The sequence below is a fragment of the Sesamum indicum genome, linkage group LG1, assembly GCF_026168435.1.
Source record: "Sesamum indicum cultivar Baizhima isolate 11 linkage group LG1, ASM2616843v1, whole genome shotgun sequence".
NCBI lineage: Eukaryota > Viridiplantae > Streptophyta > Magnoliopsida > Lamiales > Pedaliaceae > Sesamum > Sesamum indicum.
The window spans coordinates 23,724,560-23,737,500 of NC_142657.1; the positions used below are offsets into that span (position 1 = coordinate 23,724,560).

The window sequence follows — 12,941 nt, forward strand, 5'->3', positions numbered from 1 at the left end:
AGGCGACGATTACCGCTCCTCTCTTGTCCCTAGCAATTCCTCCCACACCAGTCGGCCCCAGGTTACCTTTGCTTGCTCCATCAGTATTAATTTTGATCCATCCTCTATTCGGTTTATTGCACTTGACTTTCATCAATGTTGTCCTCCTTTTAACGTATGTAAGGAATCCCATGGTGGATGCAATATTGGCGTCTCCTTTCCAGTTGAGCAAGGTGGCCAGTTTAGGGTTTAGGGTTTTTTTTTGACAAAACAAATTGCTTCATATAAAATGGCTTGCTTTCCCTGTCAAAACCAGGAACTTGTTCATCATCACATAAATCATGTAATTTGTATCTGAAAGGAAAAAGGGATTGACATATTCCAACACTAATAACTCAAATGTTGCACTACATCACAAAAACTCAAAAGAAGGCGTAAAGTTTGTCAAATGCAACTTCGACAGAAAATTCTCAGACTACGCCTAGTAAAAGAACCCAAGTACTTTACCCCCAACATTTTTCCTACGTGCTTCTCATGATCCATGATTCCAGCAGATGTTGTCAGCACAATATAACCAAACTGTCTCGATGGGAGCAGTCTTGCAGTCCAAGGCTCAATTTCCTTGACACCAATATCAAACCTTGGGCTGATGACACCACATTTGTTTAGTCTTCCATTCAATTCAACCACAATTTTTCCAGCTCTGTGGTCATCAACATACTCAAATTCTCCAATGTATCCATGCTTCTGCATGACCAGAAGAAACTTGATAATCACTTTTGATGAAGGCCTTATACATGCTCTTTTCAGCATTATACATGCTCTTTAGAGCATCATTCAAGACGCTGACTCTTACCATCTTTCAAACCAAGCTACTGAAAACCTCGGCGGCCGGCCCTCCTGTGTGAATTTTACTTCAGCGCACACGAAATCGAGGAGGCGAGGGAGCGGGGTTTAGGGTTTAGGATTTTTTTTTTCTTAAATAACACCCGAAGGTGGGGGAAGCTTGTCGGGGTCCCCATTCCTTTTTCATTAAAAATAAAGCACAGTCAGAATTACAACATAAACGCAACAAAAGATAAATCGAGGAGTACTACTCCTTTACATTGTGATACGACATCAGGTTTTTTGTTTCTTCCATTTTCTCTTGATTCTATCTGTCTTAATTCTTGGACCGCATGAGCCACTCCTCTGTTTCATAACTCGGGTTTTCTCCTCCGTGTGCCTGACCAGGTACTCCGGTATCTCGTCTAGGGTCTAGGGTTTAGGGTTTTTTTTTTTTAAAACACCCGAAGGTGGGGGATGCTTATCGGGGTCCCCATCCCATCTTCATTAAAAAGTAAATAACAGATGTGAAACCAGAGGAGTACTACTCCTGGATATACCAAATACGCCGCAGCCACAAGCGAGTATAATCTGATTCACAGGATAGGGAAATTAAGACATGTCTGTTGTTTAGCATACTAACCGTGAATTTATTTTTGATGCCAGTTCCCGCCATCAGTTTGTGCAGCATGCTGTACGAAGGTGCTCCATACGAAAATTGTCCAACGAGCGCGAATCTGAATGGAGCTGCTAAGACCTCGGTCTCGGCATCTGTGAACAGCAATTTTGGACCTTGGTCGTCCGTCAAAATTGTACCGATAGCGGGTTGTGGCGAGTCCGCAAGGAAGTATTTGTGAGGTGCCGTTTTTGCGATTTTCGAGGCCCTCGATGGCGCAACAACTTATGAATGATTTTTTTGGAAGGTTCGGCGGCGGGATCGAGGAAGCCGGCTGCTGAAAATGTTGTGTTGACTGAGTTGACTGATTTGACTCGGTCAAAGGATGGAGAGTTGATCGAGTCAACTCGGTCAACAGTTCATGTTGACTGTCGCCGTCGGCCGGAGGTGGAATGTCTCCGGTGGCCGATTCTGACCGCACAGGGGGCTGCGCCTTGTCGAGGCGAGGCCAATGGTGGTGCTCCGCCAGCGAAACGACGACGGACGGCGGCGTAACGGCGGCGCGAAGGTTGATGTTGGCGGAAGGAGGAGGAGCGTTCGATCTCTTCACTCCGGTGATGAAATTGGACGAGACGTGTCTCAATCGACTCGCAAAGAGGAGGGGAGTCGAATGCTGGTGGTCCGCGACCGTGGGCCGCCTTGACGGCGGCGAATCTGGGGCGATTTGGGCGCGATTTCTGCACTTTCGTCGGGCGCGTACGGCGGCTTCCGGTGGCCGTTCAGAGCGAGACAACCATGGTTGTGACGGATTTTCATAGGCGCATCCAATGGTGGTGCGCGTGTGACTTCACTCGCCAGTGGAATTTCCCGGCGACCGGCCGACGGCAGCGCGGCGGCGACAACGCGGTGGAGGAGGAGGTGGGCTGTCTGTTGGTGGTGGTGGTGAGGCTGAAAAGTTGTTCGTTTGGAGGTGGTGGGTGGTGGAAGCGTTAGTGTGTGAAAATCTCACACACTTGTAGTGAGATGTTGAGAGAATTTGGTTGAGGGTTAGTTTAGGGTTTTTTTTTTAATTAAAACACCCGAGGGTGGGGGAGGCTTTTCGGGGTCCCCGTCCCATCTTCATTAAAAAAGGAACAACAAGCAGCATTACAAAGTAAAAACAGCAAAATATAAAAGGAGTACTACTCCTTTACATTGTGATACAGCAAAAAGTTTAAAGGAGCAATGCGGTTGTAGCGGCACAGCATCAAAATTGCCTGATGCGACGTCTATTTCTTTCAGGCGGGGTTGGAGAGGGAACAAGGAACTGCTCTCCATCGTCCGTCTCAGCCGGATTAAGGTTCAGTGAGCACTCTGGATCCTGAATCTTCAGTGGCCGTGGGCTACCCAGGTTGACATCATCGTCTTCCCCTTCTGATTCATCCGTGTCATCCCAAACATTCACTTGTCGAACAATTACTCCAAAAGTTTTAAGACCTTTGAAGAGTTTAGAGGACTGTTGGAGGTTCATTTGGATTTCCATCCCCCCAATAGGACAATACACAGCACCAACAGCAAGATTATCGGCAAGCAGATCAGTCTCCATAATGTTTTCACCGTGTGCAGTACAGTTATCATTATCCACATGCTCATCATTCTTCACAATATTATCATCATGCTCATCATGCTTACCATGTTTACCACTATCAACATTGTTATTAGAGAGGTTAGTAGAGTACCTGTTTTTGGAACATTCACCCCTCTTAAGTGTCTTAGCTTTCCCAGGCACCACCTGTTCCTCCGTTCCCATTGTCTCCTTTCCTTTTAACTTCTTGGCTCGTGGAGGGGGGCATTGCCCATTGTGTAACACTCCAAGTTGTCGTGACTGATATATTTACAAAGGTTGCAATATTTTGGAAGCTGCTCATATTCCACTTTCTGATGAATTGTGACTCCATTGATTTGTAGGTTAAAACCCTCCACAAGTGGTTTGGTAAGATCAATCTCAATGCCAATTCTAGCGTCAGAGAGCTTGGATTGATTCAATGTGCAGTCGTCGATTTGAAGTGGTGTTCCTATCATGTTTGCTACCGCAAATAGAGCATCCTTATGAAACAAATGAGCTGGGAGTTCAGGAAAACATACCCAAACCAGAATAATAAAGGATTCCTGAGCCGGTGTGAATGACGGTGTCCATTTGAAAATGCGCATCGAAAATCCTTGAATGTGCCAAATTCTTCTCAGCCAAAGATAGGAGAAGTCGGATTCGTTGGAGAGACAAATAAGTACATGCTTGGCATTAAGCATACTGCCGGTAAATGCGCCTTTGACTCCCAGTCCGACAATAAGGCGATGCAGGTGTCGGAATTGAGGTTTTCCATGAGAGAATTTACCAATTAGTGCCAATCGAAAGGGAGCTGCAAGGGCTTCGGTCTTCCCATCCAAAAAAACCAGTGTAGGGCCCTTCTCATCAGTCAAGACCGCACCGATGGAGGGCGGTGGCGAATCTGCAAAGAAAAAATTCTACGAAGCTATTTGCGGCGCTTTTGAGGGTGCAAGGACTTCAGCGAACGTTCTTTTTGGAGGCATCGGTGTCGAAACAGCTGCTGACTCAGTTCCAGGAGTTTGACCGGTTGAGTTGACTGAGTCAACTCGGTCAAACCCGTTTGACCGCCACCTACCGCCGGAGTTGGAGATTCCGGCGATTGAACGGAGCCATGATCTGAACGGATGGCGTCATCCCAGCGCGAGTCGAGTGGTGGTGGTCCGCCTGCGAACGGTGGCCGGACGGCGGCGGAACGGCGGCGACGCCGGCGACGGCGCGATTTAAGAAGAAAGCGATCTCCGCGTATAGGCGATGAAATTGGACGAGATTGGTCCCAAACGATTCGCCATGAAGAGAGGAAGCCGACGGTACTGGTCCGCGATTGTGGGTCGGCTCACCGGCGGCGAATCGACGGTGTAAGCGTTCGGCGGTGGAGGAGTTAGCCCATCGTCCCGAGTGCACGAAACTTCAAATTGTTTGGGGGAAAATACTCTACTCATCAAGGCGATTCTTTTGGTATATAACATGGCCGGTAATTTGATGAGACGGCGCTGGAATCATAGAGAGAAGATTCCAGCGACTTTGAGTGCGAATCTGCAATTTTCGATTGGCCGATGAGGGCGTGTCCATGCTCCGTTCAGGCCACGCGCACCACGATTGGACAACACTCGACGAGGCGAGCCTGACGGTGGTGGCCGTGACCTCGGACGCGCCGGCGAGATTTTCCGACCGGCGAACGATAACGGCGCGGCGGCGCCGCCGCGACAGAGCTGGAGATGGGCTGTCTGTCGGTGGTGGTGGTGAGGCTGAAAGAGTGGTGGTTTGGTGGTGGTGGGAGGTAGAAGTGCAAGTGTGTGAAAATCTCACACAATTGTAGTGAGATGTGGAGAGAAAATGGCCAAGTGGTCTAGGGTTTAGGGTTTAGGGGTTTGGGGGTTTTGGGGTTTAGGGTTTAGGGTTTAGGGGTTTGGGGTTTGGGGTTTGGGGTTTGGGGTTTGGGGGTTGGGGGTTGGGGGTTGGGGGTTGGGGCTTGGGGCTTGGGGCTTGGGGCTTGGGGCTTGGGGCTTGGGGCTTAGGGTTTAGGGTTTAGGGTTTAGGGTTTAGGGGTTAGGGGTTAGGGGTTAGGGGTTAGGGGTTAGGGGTTTAGGGTTTAGGGTTTAGGGTTTAGGGTTTTAGGGTTTTAGGGTTTTAGGGTTTTAGGGGTTTAGGGGTTTAGGGGTTTAGGGTTTAGGGTTTAGGGTTTAGGGTTTAGGGTTTAGGGTTAGGGGTTTAGGGGTTTAGGGGTTTAGGGGTTTAGGGGTTTAGGGGTTTAGGGTTTTGGGTTTTTGGGTTTTAGGGTTTAGGGTTTAGGGTTTAGGGTTTAGGGTTTAGGGTTTAGGGTTTAGGGTTTAGGGTTTAGGGTTTAGGGTTTAGGGTTTAGGGTTTAGGGTTTAGGGTTTAGGGTTTAGGGTTTAGGGTTTAGGGTTTAGGGTTTAGGGTTTAGGGTTTAGGGTTTAGGGTTTAGGGTTTAGGGTTTAGGGTTTAGGGTTTAGGGTTTAGGGTTTAGGGTTTAGGGTTTAGGGTTTAGGGTTTAGGGTTTTTTTTTTTTTTTTACCATAATAATCATATAGCATGAGCCTTTCGCCTTCTGAAAAATAGTAAGTCCTTAATGCAGCCACATTCTGGTACCTAACATTTCGTACAATCTCCATCTGACGGTTGAAATTCGCCTCTGAAATATCAATGGGCATCAATCTCTTCACCACAATTTTTACCCCTCCATTGCAACTATATACGTACTCCCAAAAGTTCCACTACCAAGAAACTCAGCAGAAGACACGACTACGTCTCCAACATTAAAAGCAAGCGGAAAACCTGAAACCAAAACCAACTTTGGAAGCTGTATCAGTAACTTCACAACCCCATTTTCCATTTGCTGCCGATATGTGGATGGACTTGCAGATTGTGAAAAGCCTAAGGCCACATCTTAAAGGACACAACTCGAATGGGCACTGGAACTGAAACCTGATGTTTCAGATAGGATGCTGGGGCTCCTGGATTGAGCATGAAAAAGTTGCCAAAGCTGCTCTTTCCGCAAGACAGCTGACACTAGCCTCTCCCAATTATCATAGTTCTTGGACATCCTCTCCTTCTGAATGCTAATTCTTCAAATCAATGCCGCTAGTCTCATGGATTCGAGTCCCAAAACCAGCTTAAGTTTGGGTGATCTGTACCAGCCACCAAAATGGTATCCCCTTAGCGAAGAAGACACAGTGGCTGAGGGCTGTCGGCGGAGGAGAGCGGCCCTTTGCTTTTCCTCTGCACTAATTTATTTTTCTACATCTGTTCGTATATGGTTTAGGGTTTAGGGTTTAGGGTTTAGGGTTTAGGGTTTAGGGTTTAGGGTTTAGGGTTTAGGGTTTAGGGTTTTAGGGTTTAGGGTTTAGGGTTTTAGGGTTTAGGGTTTAGGGTTTAGGGTTTAGGGTTTAGGGTTTAGGGTTTAGGGTTTAGGGTTTAGGGTTTAGGGTTTAGGGTTTAGGGTTTAGGGTTTAGGGTTTAGGGTTTAGGGTTTTTTTTTTTTTTTTGCGAAACAAAAAAACATGTGTTTCATTTAATTGAACTAGGGATCCGATCTTTCCATGACCAGAAAAGCTTTATAATCAGAGGTAAATGTGGAGACTAGTGTGTATCCAGAACTAAAATGCTAAATAGAGTCACTCCTAAGCAGAGGACTTGATCTCCTCCTTCACCTTGAGTTTCCCAACTCCCACCCCCTCTTGATTTTTGGTCTGAGGAAGCCAACCTCCATCAATAGACCCCATACTTCCACTCAATCCATCATCAAGAAAATCCCCAACCCTCTTCACTTTACCTGTTGGCTGCACCGGGTACTTCCCAGAAAAGCAAGCATAACAGAAGTTGGGAGAATCATTCCCCAGCAAATTCTTCAAGCTCTCAAATGGCAGAAACGCAAGCGAATCTGACCCAATAAACTCCCTAATCTCCTCCACGCTCATCCTATTCGATATCAACTCCTCCGCACTAGGAGTATCAACTCCATAATAACACGAGCCTATGATTGGAGGGCTCGCAATTCTCATGTGAACCTCCTTAGCACCAGCTTCCTTCAACAACCTAACGATCTTGGAAGAAGTCGTTCCTCTGACGATTGAATCATCCACCACAACAACACGTTTGCCCTCCAAGACGGCCCTAACTGGCGATAATTTCAGCTTCACGCCAAAGTCCCTAATCTTCTGAGAAGGCTCGATAAACGTCCTCCCAACGTAATGTGACCTAATCAAGCCCTGCTGAAACGGTACACCAGCTTTGGCAGCATATCCTAGCGCAGCAACAACCCCTGAATCGGGCACCGCAATCACCACATCACATTCCACTGGCGCCTCAGTAGCTAAGATTTCCCCAAATGCCCGCCTCGACTCGTACACGGATCTCCCAAAAACCACAGAATTCGGCAGTGCAAAGTAAATATGCTCGAAAATACACGATTTGGGCTGCGGGTGACGCATCAAACACAGCGACCGAACCCCTTCCTTATCCACCACAAGAACTTCTCCAGGAAAAACTTCTCTCTCGTATGTGGCCTCAATCAAATCCAATGCGCAAGTCTCAGAAGCAAAAACCACGGCACCATTGCTCCTCCTACCCATGACCAACGGGCGGAAACCAAACGGGTCACGAACCGCCACGAGCTTGTCCTCTGTCAAGAAAACCATCGAATAAGCACCCTCCAGCTTTTCACAAGCCTCGACTATTCTCATAAAGAACGGCCGGGCTTTTGATATAGCAATCAAGTGCAGAACCACCTCCGTATCCGAGCTCGTGTTGAAAATCGACCCATTCTCTTCAAGCTCCGCCCGCAAAGCTTGGTAATTTACCAAGTTCCCGTTGTGGGCAACCCCAACCGACCCGAATCTGTAACCCGCAACAAAAGGCTGTACGTTTTTAAGCATAGACGATCCAGCTGTAGAATATCTCACGTGGCCTATGGCTATATCTCCTGGCAACTTATCCAATTTTGACTGGTTAAAAACCTCGGATACGAGCCCAACTCCGGTGACAGACTGGAGGACGTTATCGTGCACCGCCACAATCCCCGCGCCCTCTTGGCCGCGGTGCTGCAGTGCGTGGAGAGCCAAATAGCAGAGGCGGGAGGCTTCCGGGTCTCCGTAAATACCCACCACCCCACATTCTTCCCGAGGTTTATCGTCATCATCATGAAAAAATAGTGCGTTATCAGTACCTGAATTGATTGTGTTCTTGTAGGATGAGACGATATCTGAGATGGGATTCTTTGCGGGAGTAATATGAAGGGGTTTTGGAAAGATTTTGGGGAAGAGGGAGGAGAGCGACTTGGAGGACGGAGAGATAGGGGAGAAGCGAGTAGCGGAGGACGCGGGATAGGCGGAAGCCGAAGGAGGAGCGGAGGCGGCAGTGGTGGCGGTGGCCATGGGAATAGAAGAGGGAGATAAAGGACGCTGGGGTGGGGCGGCGGACTATGAATAGCCCGGGTTTAGGGTTTAGGGTTTAGGGTTTAGGGTTTAGGGTTTAGGGTTTAGGGTTTAGGGTTTAGGGTTTAGGGTTTAGGGTTTAGGGTTTAGGGTTTAGGGTTTAGGGTTTAGGGTTTAGGGTTTAGGGTTTAGGGTTTAGGGGTTTAGGGGTTTAGGGTTTAGGGTTTAGGGGTTAGGGGGTTAGGGGGTTAGGGGGTTAGGGGGTTAGGGTTTAGGGTTTCGGGTTTGGGGTTTGGGGTTTGGGGTTTGGGGTTTGGGGTTTGGGGTTTGGGGTTTGGGGTTTGGGGTTTGGGGTTTGGGGTTTGGGGTTTGGGGTTTGGGGTTTGGGGTTTGGGGTTTGGGGTTTGGGGTTTGGGGTTTGGGGTTTGGGGTTTGGGGTTTGGGGTTTGGGGTTTGGGGTTTGGGGTTTGGGGTTTGGGGTTTGGGGTTTGGGGTTTGGGGTTTGGGGTTTGGGGTTTGGGGTTTGGGGTTTGGGGTTTGGGGTTTGGGGTTTGGGGTTTGGGGTTTGGGGTTTAGGGTTTGGGGTTTAGGGTTTAGGGTTTAGGGTTTAGGGTTTAGGGTTTAGGGTTTAGGGTTTAGGGTTTAGGGTTTAGGGTTTAGGGTTTAGGGTTTAGGGTTTAGGGTTTAGGGTTTAGGGTTTAGGGTTTAGGGTTTAGGGTTTAGGGTTTAGGGTTTAGGGTTTAGGGTTTAGGGTTTAGGGTTTAGGGTTTAGGGTTTAGGGTTTAGGGTTTAGGGTTTAGGGTTTAGGGTTTAGGGTTTAGGGTTTAGGGTTTAGGGTTTAGGGTTTAGGGTTTAGGGTTTAGGGTTTAGGGTTTAGGGTTTAGGGTTTAGGGTTTAGGGTTTAGGGTTTAGGGTTTAGGGTTTAGGGTTTAGGGTTTAGGGTTTAGGGTTTAGGGTTTAGGGTTTAGGGTTTAGGGTTTAGGGTTTAGGGTTTAGGGTTTAGGGTTTAGGGTTTAGGGTTTAGGGTTTAGGGTTTAGGGTTTAGGGTTTAGGGTTTAGGGTTTAGGGTTTAGGGTTTAGGGTTTAGGGTTTAGGGTTTAGGGTTTAGGGTTTAGGGTTTAGGGTTTAGGGTTTAGGGTTTAGGGTTTAGGGTTTAGGGTTTAGGGTTTAGGGTTTAGGGTTTAGGGTTTAGGGTTTAGGGTTTAGGGTTTAGGGTTTAGGGTTTAGGGTTTAGGGTTTAGGGTTTAGGGTTTAGGGTTTAGGGTTTAGGGTTTAGGGTTTAGGGTTTAGGGTTTAGGGTTTAGGGTTTAGGGTTTAGGGTTTAGGGTTTAGGGTTTAGGGTTTAGGGTTTAGGGTTTAGGGTTTAGGGTTTAGGGTTTAGGGTTTAGGGTTTAGGGTTTAGGGTTTAGGGTTTAGGGTTTAGGGTTTAGGGTTTAGGGTTTAGGGTTTAGGGTTTAGGGTTTAGGGTTTAGGGTTTAGGGTTTAGGGTTTAGGGTTTAGGGTTTAGGGTTTAGGGTTTAGGGTTTAGGGTTTAGGGTTTAGGGTTTAGGGTTTAGGGTTTAGGGTTTAGGGTTTAGGGTTTAGGGTTTAGGGTTTAGGGTTTAGGGTTTAGGGTTTAGGGTTTAGGGTTTAGGGTTTAGGGTTTAGGGTTTAGGGTTTAGGGTTTAGGGTTTAGGGTTTAGGGTTTAGGGTTTAGGGTTTAGGGTTTAGGGTTTAGGGTTTAGGGTTTAGGGTTTAGGGTTTAGGGTTTAGGGTTTAGGGTTTAGGGTTTAGGGTTTAGGGTTTAGGGTTTAGGGTTTAGGGTTTAGGGTTTAGGGTTTAGGGTTTAGGGTTTAGGGTTTAGGGTTTAGGGTTTAGGGTTTAGGGTTTAGGGTTTAGGGTTTAGGGTTTAGGGTTTAGGGTTTAGGGTTTAGGGTTTAGGGTTTAGGGTTTAGGGTTTAGGGTTTAGGGTTTAGGGTTTAGGGTTTAGGGTTTAGGGTTTAGGGTTTAGGGTTTAGGGTTTAGGGTTTAGGGTTTAGGGTTTAGGGTTTAGGGTTTAGGGTTTAGGGTTTAGGGTTTAGGGTTTAGGGTTTAGGGTTTAGGGTTTAGGGTTTAGGGTTTAGGGTTTAGGGTTTAGGGTTTAGGGTTTAGGGTTTAGGGTTTAGGGTTTAGGGTTTAGGGTTTAGGGTTTAGGGTTTAGGGTTTAGGGTTTAGGGTTTAGGGTTTAGGGTTTAGGGTTTAGGGTTTAGGGTTTAGGGTTTAGGGTTTAGGGTTTAGGGTTTAGGGTTTAGGGTTTAGGGTTTAGGGTTTAGGGTTTAGGGTTTAGGGTTTAGGGTTTAGGGTTTAGGGTTTAGGGTTTAGGGTTTAGGGTTTAGGGTTTAGGGTTTAGGGTTTAGGGTTTAGGGTTTAGGGTTTAGGGTTTAGGGTTTAGGGTTTAGGGTTTAGGGTTTAGGGTTTAGGGTTTAGGGTTTAGGGTTTAGGGTTTAGGGTTTAGGGTTTAGGGTTTAGGGTTTAGGGTTTAGGGTTTAGGGTTTAGGGTTTAGGGTTTAGGGTTTAGGGTTTAGGGTTTAGGGTTTAGGGTTTAGGGTTTAGGGTTTAGGGTTTAGGGTTTAGGGTTTAGGGTTTAGGGTTTAGGGTTTAGGGTTTAGGGTTTAGGGTTTAGGGTTTAGGGTTTAGGGTTTAGGGTTTAGGGTTTAGGGTTTAGGGTTTAGGGTTTAGGGTTTAGGGTTTAGGGTTTAGGGTTTAGGGTTTAGGGTTTAGGGTTTAGGGTTTAGGGTTTAGGGTTTAGGGTTTAGGGTTTAGGGTTTAGGGTTTAGGGTTTAGGGTTTAGGGTTTAGGGTTTAGGGTTTAGGGTTTAGGGTTTAGGGTTTAGGGTTTAGGGTTTAGGGTTTAGGGTTTAGGGTTTAGGGTTTAGGGTTTAGGGTTTAGGGTTTAGGGTTTAGGGTTTAGGGTTTAGGGTTTAGGGTTTAGGGTTTAGGGTTTAGGGTTTAGGGTTTAGGGTTTAGGGTTTAGGGTTTAGGGTTTAGGGTTTAGGGTTTAGGGTTTAGGGTTTAGGGTTTAGGGTTTAGGGTTTAGGGTTTAGGGTTTAGGGTTTAGGGTTTAGGGTTTAGGGTTTAGGGTTTAGGGTTTAGGGTTTAGGGTTTAGGGTTTAGGGTTTAGGGTTTAGGGTTTAGGGTTTAGGGTTTAGGGTTTAGGGTTTAGGGTTTAGGGTTTAGGGTTTAGGGTTTAGGGTTTAGGGTTTAGGGTTTAGGGTTTAGGGTTTAGGGTTTAGGGTTTAGGGTTTAGGGTTTAGGGTTTAGGGTTTAGGGTTTAGGGTTTAGGGTTTAGGGTTTAGGGTTTAGGGTTTAGGGTTTAGGGTTTAGGGTTTAGGGTTTAGGGTTTAGGGTTTAGGGTTTAGGGTTTAGGGTTTAGGGTTTAGGGTTTAGGGTTTAGGGTTTAGGGTTTAGGGTTTAGGGTTTAGGGTTTAGGGTTTAGGGTTTAGGGTTTAGGGTTTAGGGTTTAGGGTTTAGGGTTTAGGGTTTAGGGTTTAGGGTTTAGGGTTTAGGGTTTAGGGTTTAGGGTTTAGGGTTTAGGGTTTAGGGTTTAGGGTTTAGGGTTTAGGGTTTAGGGTTTAGGGTTTAGGGTTTAGGGTTTAGGGTTTAGGGTTTAGGGTTTAGGGTTTAGGGTTTAGGGTTTAGGGTTTAGGGTTTAGGGTTTAGGGTTTAGGGTTTAGGGTTTAGGGTTTAGGGTTTAGGGTTTAGGGTTTAGGGTTTAGGGTTTAGGGTTTAGGGTTTAGGGTTTAGGGTTTAGGGTTTAGGGTTTAGGGTTTAGGGTTTAGGGTTTAGGGTTTAGGGTTTAGGGTTTAGGGTTTAGGGTTTAGGGTTTAGGGTTTAGGGTTTAGGGTTTAGGGTTTAGGGTTTAGGGTTTAGGGTTTAGGGTTTAGGGTTTAGGGTTTAGGGTTTAGGGTTTAGGGTTTAGGGTTTAGGGTTTAGGGTTTAGGGTTTAGGGTTTAGGGTTTAGGGTTTAGGGTTTAGGGTTTAGGGTTTAGGGTTTAGGGTTTAGGGTTTAGGGTTTAGGGTTTAGGGTTTAGGGTTTAGGGTTTAGGGTTTAGGGTTTAGGGTTTAGGGTTTAGGGTTTAGGGTTTAGGGTTTAGGGTTTAGGGTTTAGGGTTTAGGGTTTAGGGTTTAGGGTTTAGGGTTTAGGGTTTAGGGTTTAGGGTTTAGGGTTTAGGGTTTAGGGTTTAGGGTTTAGGGTTTAGGGTTTAGGGTTTAGGGTTTAGGGTTTAGGGTTTAGGGTTTAGGGTTTAGGGTTTAGGGTTTAGGGTTTAGGGTTTAGGGTTTAGGGTTTAGGGTTTAGGGTTTAGGGTTTAGGGTTTAGGGTTTAGGGTTTAGGGTTTAGGGTTTAGGGTTTAGGGTTTAGGGTTTAGGGTTTAGGGTTTAGGGTTTAGGGTTTAGGGTTTAGGGTTTAGGGTTTAGGGTTTAGGGTTTAGGGTTTAGGGTTTAGGGTTTAGGGTTTAGGGTTTAGGGTTTAGGGTTTAGGGTTTAGGGTTTAGGGTTTAGGGTTTAGGGTTTAGGGTTTAGGGTTTAGG

General features: G+C 46.6%; 1 protein-coding gene and 1 pseudogene across 1 annotated transcript; both read right to left on the reverse strand.

The window, feature by feature from the left end:
* Window positions 1–326: 326 nt before the first annotated feature.
* Window positions 327–940, reverse strand: LOC105174483 (small ribosomal subunit protein uS8 pseudogene; annotated as a pseudogene).
* Window positions 941–6,557: 5,617 nt separating this feature from the next.
* Window positions 6,558–8,448, reverse strand: LOC148789550 (amidophosphoribosyltransferase, chloroplastic-like). The gene has a single exon (XM_088881868.1). It carries the CDS (start codon window positions 8,393–8,395, stop codon window positions 6,644–6,646), a length of 1,752 nt encoding a protein of 583 aa, XP_088737994.1. The 5' UTR covers window positions 8,396–8,448; the 3' UTR covers window positions 6,558–6,643.
* Window positions 8,449–12,941: the final 4,493 nt, after the last annotated feature.